The 8433-nt window shown below is 44.3% G+C and overlaps 2 protein-coding genes across 2 annotated transcripts; one reads left to right on the plus strand and one right to left on the minus strand.

Moving 5' to 3' along the window:
• Positions 1-1582: 1582 nt before the first annotated feature.
• On the minus strand, positions 1583-3234 carry LOC123077915 (uncharacterized). The gene is made up of 3 exons (XM_044500284.1): positions 3151-3234; positions 2853-2999; positions 1583-2263 (listed from the first exon to the last, which is right to left on the minus strand). The coding sequence occupies exons 1-3, from the start codon at positions 3232-3234 to the stop codon at positions 1583-1585; spliced, it is 912 nt and encodes a 303-aa protein (XP_044356219.1).
• A 389-nt stretch (positions 3235-3623) lies between these two features.
• On the plus strand, positions 3624-7807 carry LOC123114245 (autophagy-related protein 18d). Its single transcript, XM_044535649.1, has 5 exons — positions 3624-3801; positions 4529-5270; positions 5461-5695; positions 6617-6740; positions 7255-7807. Exons 2-5 carry the CDS (start codon positions 4581-4583, stop codon positions 7361-7363), a joined length of 1158 nt encoding a protein of 385 aa, XP_044391584.1. The 5' UTR covers positions 3624-3801; positions 4529-4580; the 3' UTR covers positions 7364-7807.
• The last annotated feature ends 626 nt before the right edge of the window (positions 7808-8433 follow it).

An 8433-nucleotide genomic window follows, 5' to 3' on the forward strand; every position in this document is an offset into this window, starting at 1 on the left:
ATGTGGTAATCCTCTTATAAGTGGTTTTCCTTCTTGTACATTCCATTTTTTTAAGTACTTACTCATTTTCCTTCTTGTTTATGCAAGCCTCTTGCAAGGAATTCCAATGGTGGTGGTGCTGCTACTACACCAGCAACAACAACCTCTCATGCAGCTCCTACAACAACACCAACAGCTGGGAGAGGAGCTGGGAGAGGAGCTGGAGGGTGGAGAGGTGCAGCTGCTGGGAGAGGTGCTGCAGCAGCTCAAGCTGCTGGAAGAGGTGCTGGGAGAGGTGCTGCACCAGGTGCTGCAAGAGGTGTTGGGAGAGGGAGAGGTGCATTCTCTGCCCCAAGACAATCTGGTCCCTCCACATCTACTGCTCCCTCCACATCTGTTGCTGGGAGAGGTGCTGGTGGTAGACATACTGGATGGGGGAGGTACTTCTATGCAAGTGGTAACTAGATACTTCATGTGGTGGTGTACAATGTCATCTTTGCTTTGGTGGTGTACTTTAAGAATCAATGCCATATATGGCTTTTGTTGATGTGGATGCAACTTATGAGTGAATGCCTGGAATGGACTATCTTGATATGCTGGAGTTATTGATTATGCAAGCTTGGATGGTTCTTTTTATGATTGATATGTTGTTATGATAAAAAATGGTTCTTTTTATTATTGATATGTTGTCTATGCTCAAAATGGTCCTTTTTATGTTGTCTATGTTTTGGTGGCTCGGGGTCGACGGAACCACCTAAAGCCATCAACTAGGGTCTAGGGTGTCTCGGGGTCGACGGAACCACCTAAAGCCATCATTTTGGGTTTTGGTGGCTCGGGGTCGACGGAACCACCTGAAGCCATCAACTAGGGTCTAGGGTGTCTCGGGGTCGACGGAACCACCTAAAGCCATCATTTTGGGTTTTGGTGGCTCGGGGTCGACGGAACCACCTAAAGCCATCAACTAGGGTCTAGGGTGGCTCGGGGTCGACGGAACCACCTAAAGCCATCAACTAGGGTCTAGGGTGTCTCGGGGTCGACGGAACCACCTAAAGCCATCAACTAGGGTCTAGGGTGGCTCGGGGTCGACAGAACCACCTAAAGCCATCAACTAGGGTCTAGGGTGTCTCGGGGTCGACGGAACCACCTAAAGCCATCATTTTGGGTTTTGGTGGCTCGGGGTCGACGGAACCACCTAAAGCCATCAACTAGGGTCTAGGGTGTCTCGGGGTCGACGGAACCACCTAAAACTATTCCTTTTGCAAATGCATTTAAGCATTTAAGCATCACTCTAACATATGTAACTATTCCTCAAATGCATTTAACCATCATTTTCAGTCTAACATAAGCAAATGATACTAACTGGAGTTCAACACATTATAGGAATACACAACCATTGTTCACATTACATAGTGGAGTTCAAATGCACAATCCATCCTTTTCTCACAAAAGGATGAATAGCATATTAGTAGGTACATAAACAGCCAGAGTTCACAATTAGTTCTAGAACCATACATTACACTACCATAATTCTAAGTTACTAGGCCATTGCACAGCCATCCTTCCCAAAAGGTCTGCAATGCCCACTAATCTTAATTCATCTTGTTCAGTTCTCCAAGATGGCCTGGATCCCCTTGATCTTCTCCTTCAGCTTCTCCTCTGCCTTCATGAGCTCAGTAATCTTAAACTCTTGCATCTGCTTCTCTTCTTTATGGTTTTCCTTAAGCTTCAGCAGATCAGCAACCTGGAACTTCAACTCTAGCTTCTCTTGGGTGAGCTTCTCCTCAAACTTTGTGAACTCTGCATTCTTCAGCTCCAAATTCTCTTGAGCCTCAATCCTCAATTGCTTCTCTTTCATATTCTTCAACTTGAGGTTTTGGATGGCAGTTGCTTGAGCACTTGTCAGGTTGCACAGGATTTCAAACTTCTGTTGAAGCTTCTCTAGAGCTGCATCTTTCTTTGCCATTTTTGCATTCATACCAGCCACCAATTCAGCTCTGCATTGGTGCTGATATGTGACAGCTGACTGCAGATAACTGAAATCCACAACCCTATCCTGCTGAAAGTCCACAAGTTGATGCACATCTTTCACTAACTTGTCATATTGTGCATCCAGCTTCTTATTTTCTTCTGTCAAATGGTGAATAGTTAAAGAACTTTGAAGATTATCATCCACCCTAGCAGACTTGCTCTCTTCAACCATTGACCAAAGCTTCAGCAATGCATTCTCCATTGTTGGGGGCCACTGCTCATCAACCCACTGAACAAACCCACAATTCTGACCTTCCTGGAAAAATAACAAGGCAAAATTTAGTACAATACAACTACTAATAGTAGTAAGCAACAGTTAGTTCATGCCAGTAGCTAATGTTGGTACTGACCAACACTGAATTTGCACATCCATGTGCTAAGCAAGAGGGTGATCAGTATATAATTAGCAGAGTAACACTACATTCAACTTTGCATAATAACCAACTTACAATTGGCCATTAATATAATGGAATCCTACATTAGCCTAGCTAAATACACTACATTAGCCTGCAGGAACAAACTAGCTAATGACAGTACCTACTATCAGCAGTAAGCAACAGTTACTTATTAAGAGTCACACATCAGCTAATGGCTAATGTGAGTACTAAGCAACATTGCATACAACAGAGCATTCATGTGCACACAACAGAGCATGCTTGAGCCTATATTTAGCCTAAATGCACTCTACTGACCATAATATTCACCATTCCTACAATGAGCACTACAGTATGACATATATGACTAACAAAATTACCAATCACATAACTGAATAACAATTGGCAAACAAGACTATGTGACTTCCAATGAACATATCCTGTGCATAATCAATAAGGCAAGAAAATTACCGGCTCTGCACATGCTAAGAACCTTCTCCCAGTCATTGTTCCTTCAAATGCAACAAGCCTCTCTGATGGCTTCCCATGCTTCTCGCACAGCACTATCAGATCTAGCTCAAGACCATTGTAATCCGGGTCCTGAAGAGAGAAAGGCACCTGCCCAAGCAAAATCCAAGTTAGCATCATGTGCAGAGGACGAGGACAAAGCAAATCAAACGAAATCCTCACAGCAAAGACCACCTAGACAGAAAAATCCCAAAATTTTCCTAAACCTAGCCCTAACCCTAGCTCCAATGGAGTAACTGACCTGATTGAGCCCATCGGTGGAGGTTTCGGAGTGCATGTACGGGAGGCTTGAGTTCTCGTCGCTGCTCTCGTCTTCAAAAACCATGGCTGCGGCAGCGTCGTGTGGCGTCCGGCGGGGGCGGGCGCAGCCGGCGGCGAGGCAGAGAGAAGGAAGAAGAAAGCAGAGCAGAGCGGGGGGAGTGAGCGGGGGTGTGGCTCGACCGCACCAGCCGCGCCCTAAACGGGAGCCGGCCTCGTCCCAGTCAGCGCGCGGGCACGCGCGCACTGGCAAGCGTGTCGCCTGACGGGCGGGCCCAACCGGTCAGCTTTTCTGTCAATACGTATAAAACACACTTTTAGTCTTTTTTGCAACGGCTCGCCCCAATCTTGATACTGACATGTAAAAATTACCAATCTTGATACCAATCTGCTTTCAATGCCCCAATTATGATACTTCTGTGCAATTTACTCCAACTGGTGTCCTCCACGTCTCGTCTCCGCAGGCATCCGAAACTCAACGGAAACCCGGAACCCAAGCCCGAAAAGGACCCAATCCAATCCACCGTAACCCAGCTCCGTCGTTGCTTCCTCGTTCGATTTCTTCTCCGCCTCGCGCACCGACGCCGACGCCCTGCCTCTCCCCTCGCTCGTCCACGGTGGTCGGAGCCTCTAGGTACCCTCTCTCTCTCTCTCTCTCTCTCTCTCTCTCTCTCTCTCTCTCTCTCTCTCTCTCTCTGCCCGTTGTGCTGTCTCGCTTAGGCAGGTATTCCTCTCTCGCGCCGTCGCGCGGGGTTACCTCTCCACTCGGGGGCTCCACGCCGGCCGGGGAGAGGTCCCAGGCGAAGCCGCTGTGTCGCCGGCCGTTTGTCGGACTTGGGTTGGCGCTAGAGACCGATTTCGCGGGCTACTCCGCGGCGGCCCGGGGGATTTCTTAGGGCTGCTCCGCTCCAGCGGGGGTTCAGGGGGGCCATGAAAAAGCTCGATCCTTTGCCGCGAGGCGCTGAAATTAGGCACCCATAATACTGGGTTACATAGCTAGAAATAGCTTTCGAAATTTCGCGCATTTCATCCCAAGGGAGGGAGGGATGCCACCGTGGGTTTTAATTTTTTTTTCACAACGCATAGCAACCGTGACAGCATACATACTCTGCCGACCGTTGTGCTGCGCTTTGGAATTCAGTTAGTTAGGGGGGGGGGGGGGGGGGGGGGTCTTGCTAGTAGTTTCATTAACTACAAATCGCAATCGCAGTAAGAAGTGCCTTTGAATGACTATTGCAGTGTCATACAACCCACAAAGAGAATATTCCTAGCAGTGCTTTCTTGCTTGTTTTTCCTGATAGAATTCAGTTCATGCTTGCCATCTATTTTGAGGTCCTGAGGGAACCAAACACCTGATGCAGGTGTTAAACCGGGATATTCCGAAAAAGGGCACCTGCACAATCTGGTGTCATCATGACATCGCAGGTATCCCCGTCACAGGGCACAGGTGGCAGCGACGTTGAGGACGAGGATGTTGAGCTGTTCTCGGTTAATTGGAACCAGGACCATAGTTGCTTCAGTGCTGCCACAGCCAATGGCCTCAGGATGTTTAGTTGCAAACCATTCAAGGAGCAATTAAGGAGGATTCAGGAGGACGGAGGGTTTCGAATTGTCGAGATGCTGTTCCGCACCAACATATTTGGCCTTGTGGGCCAGGGAGCCGACAAGCAGTATCAACAAAACAAACTCACCATCTGGGATGATTGCCATAACCTTCTCATTGGTGACTTCTCATTCAAGTCCAACATCCGAGCTGTCAAATTGTCTAAGGACTATTTTGTGGTTGCTCTCGAGCACGAGATATATGTTTACAGTTTTAAGACTCTGAAGCTCATCCATCTGATTGATACCACATCCAACCCGAAAGGATTGTGCTGCCTCTCGCATCATGCAGACATTTCAGTGATGGCCTGCCCTGGGACGCGCCAAGGAATTGTTCGGGTTGAGCATTTTGGGTCGAAGGAGACCAAGTTCATCACTGCTCATGACTCCAACATTTCATGCATGACACTCACCGTGGATGGGCTCCTCTTAGCAACAGCCAGTGTTAGGGGTACTTTGATCAGAATATTCAACACGATGGACGGCGCTTGTCTGCAGGAGGTGAGGCGGCGGAATACTCTTCTTTTTTCCGTTAGTTTCTCTTAGTGCTTCATCTATGTAGGATGAAATCTTTGTTCAGTATCATCTTTTTGAGTTCTCTTGAATTGTGACTTGCGTTTTGTGCATAATCTATTTACTTTATATGTTTCAGCAATGGGAAGTTAATGATTTTTCTTGTCTTAATATTTAGGTGCGCAGAGGAGTGGACAAAGCTGAGATATATAGCATTGCACTATCACCAAACCTGCAGTGGTTGGCAGTGTCTAGTGACAAAGGCACAATGCATATTTTCAGTTTGAGAGCGAGGCCTAGAGGGAAAGATGCAAGTAATGGGAAATCTGCAATTGCTGGTCGACAAATGGATCGTAGTTACTCATCTGGTTCTGTTGGGTCCAATGTGAGCTCATCATTATCTTTCATGAAAGGTGAGAGGATACTCTGCTTCTTCTAGTGAACCTTTCTAGTTGATTTGATTTCAATCTTCTGGAGTATTAGATTCTCTCAAAATTTAAACCACTTTGAAAATACGCATTATTACTTTTTCAATTGATCATTTTCACTAGCCTTTTGTGAATATATATAAATTTGCACTTTCAGTATTCTTTCAAGACTGGGATCATGCATTTATTTACCTCATAGCAAAGTCGATCTGTCTTTTGGTGCTAACTTAGCATGATCCTAGATTCTAATTGGTAAAGTGGCACATCTGTTTTCATTTGCTAAGATCTCGATGCCATCAAAATGTTGTGCCAATTGGTAAAACTATTATTTGAGTCTTGCTGGTCACTATATGTGATAATATAAGGATAGGCACAGTACTTCCTGCAATTTTCTATTCCGTTCTGTTCTTAGCTCACCAGATTCTTGAACAGTGCTCTCCTTGTTTCATTTCAATCAAAATGGAGCCTAGCAGTTTGCTTGTGTTCTTGTAATATGTTGTGTTAGCTGTGTATTCCCATTTGTTTGGACTGGTAATGGCATCCATAGACGTCAATATTTCCGATTTAAGATATGGATAATGACAAATAAGCATAGCAAAGGCACGCCATGCTATTTCAACGTCCGAGGCTTAGGTGGAGTCCATCGTGTCCTGCATTTGTTGTCGTACCCAACATGATCTGGCAGGCATCCATTTGTGTTATATTTGGTACATTACTGTACAAATGAATTCCTTTTGTTTAACTGATATTTGTACGTTGGCCTTGAAGTAGCAGGGAACAATCGCATGGCATGTACATCTGCATGATAGCTTGTGAAAGAGAAAATCAGCATTGAAATTGAGAATATTTTGCTCTCTCCCATCTTATCTTGAGTATATTCAACTTATGCACATTGAATTTTTCCAGGGATTCTCCCCAAATATTTCAGTTCGGAATGGTCATTTGCTCAGTTCCGTTTACCCGAAGTCACACGCTATATTACAGCATTTGGAGATCAAACCACTGTGATGATGATCGGTCTGGATGGCAGGTACTCTGTTTTTTCACAAAAATTGTTCAACGAAGTACAAGAAAACTAGCATTTTCACGAACACTGGTAACCAAATGAGATTCGTTCCATGCCTCTTTTTCTATTAGTGGCATTGCTTATTTCTAAAAAGACATGATTACAAGGAAAAAAGAAGCTAAGAGCTATATAGTTTCTACCAATTTGATGCCACCTTGATGTTTTCTTCTAATACAAAATGATGCCCGTGAAGTCGTTCTACTTGGACATTCATGATCATAAATTGACATAGCACCGTGTAGTTTAGATTTTTTCGAAAAGGAGGACAGCCCCCTTTTTGGGAAAAAATCTAACTGCACACTGCATCTCATTTAGGTTAGCTGGTGGGTAAATAATTTCCGCAACGGCATAAGTGGTCACGATAGATGGGCCTTGATGACTTATTCTTCGTTAGCTAATGCATTATCTTGTACTTGCATATGCTGGGATTTGATTTTCACTAATTGCATCGGTCTTTTTTTGTGTGTGGCATGTTTAGTTTCTATAGGTGCAACTTTGACCCTGTAAATGGCGGGAAGATGGTGCTGGATGAATTCATCCGGTTTATGAAACCCAGCATGTCCCGTTCCAGGACTCCGAACACCTGAGCAGCTGAGTTTCATGGCCATGGCGGTCATGTCATTCTCTAAGTACATGTACATATAAGATTTCACCAAGTCCACCATGTATATAGTCGCGGGTTAAGGAGAAGTGGGTATTCAGTGCCATCTTTTTCCTTCAAGGTTAGTCCCATGTGTGTTTTTGTTGACAAATCTTTGGCGTCGCATTGCCGATGATGATCAAATCCTTTTGGTTTGGGGAAACCATAGTCCATTTCGTGCTACACATCAGCCGAGCAGCATTGCAACTTTGTCACGTTCTTCAAGATGATGGTCAGACTGTTGATTTGCCTCAGATTTGTTGTAATCGGTTATCTTCTGAACCTCAGCATTGGTTTCTCTTGTGCTGATATCCAAAGCATCAGTTCTAGTTGTTTTCACGACATTTGCTGAGATTTTAATGCAAAAGCCTGATTTTTAGTTGACATGAAATATAAGCATAGAAGCGACCATCTTTTTATACCCTCAAGGACGTGTCAATCTGCAACATATATAAAGTACCTAAGTACATCCCAAAGGCGGACCCTCAAATCCCCAGATCATTCTAGTTTTTTCTTGCTCTGGAAAGCAGATCAGACTAGTCAACAAGAGCATTTCTGGCACTCACGAAGCATGATGTTGTGAGCCAGAAACGTTTGTTTCATGGTGAAGTGGTTACGAAACTAGTACTCCTTTCAATTCACGCGGCCTCTACAGAATGTCCATTTTACATTGTATAATAGAGGCTGCACCAATTAATTTGAATAGAAGGGAGTAACATGTTTTTTTAGGAATTCATGTAAATCAAGCCTTATTTTGACTATTTAATGTAGCAAATAACTTGTAATCTTCATGGTTGATGTTATAAAAAAAATCCGAAGGATGCTGTTTGTTTCAATTTTGGTTTGATTGTTCTGTTGGAAATATGAGCAATTTACCGAATGATTTTATTAACAGAAATACTAGATAAAGCATGACTAGTATAGCAGTGATAAAACAAGCCATGCGATTTGACAAAGAGAAGGAAAATAATATCTGCATATATGAGCTAGAACCGATCATCTCTAGAGCAGACAGTA

Source organism: Triticum aestivum, chromosome 1B, assembly GCF_018294505.1.
Source record: "Triticum aestivum cultivar Chinese Spring chromosome 1B, IWGSC CS RefSeq v2.1, whole genome shotgun sequence".
Classification (NCBI taxonomy): domain Eukaryota; kingdom Viridiplantae; phylum Streptophyta; class Magnoliopsida; order Poales; family Poaceae; genus Triticum; species Triticum aestivum.

Bases quoted from the DNA above. Each gene is read 5' to 3' on its own strand.
- LOC123114245 (XM_044535649.1), top strand. From the start codon at position 4,581: ATGACATCGCAGGTATCCCCGTCACAGGGCACAGGTGGCAGCGACGTT. The intron at 5,696-6,616 runs GTGAGAGGATAC...GAATTTTTCCAG, and splicing joins ATCATTATCTTTCATGAAAG to GGATTCTCCCCAAATATTTC. The intron at 6,741-7,254 runs GTACTCTGTTTT...TGGCATGTTTAG, and splicing joins ATGATCGGTCTGGATGGCAG to TTTCTATAGGTGCAACTTTG.
- LOC123077915 (XM_044500284.1), bottom strand. From the start codon at position 3,234: ATGGTTTTTGAAGACGAGAGCAGCGACGAGAACTCAAGCCTCCCGTAC. The intron at 3,000-3,150 runs GTCAGTTACTCC...TTGCTTGGGCAG, and splicing joins CCACCGATGGGCTCAATCAG to GTGCCTTTCTCTCTTCAGGA. The intron at 2,264-2,852 runs GTAATTTTCTTG...TTATTTTTCCAG, and splicing joins TCTTAGCATGTGCAGAGCCG to GAAGGTCAGAATTGTGGGTT.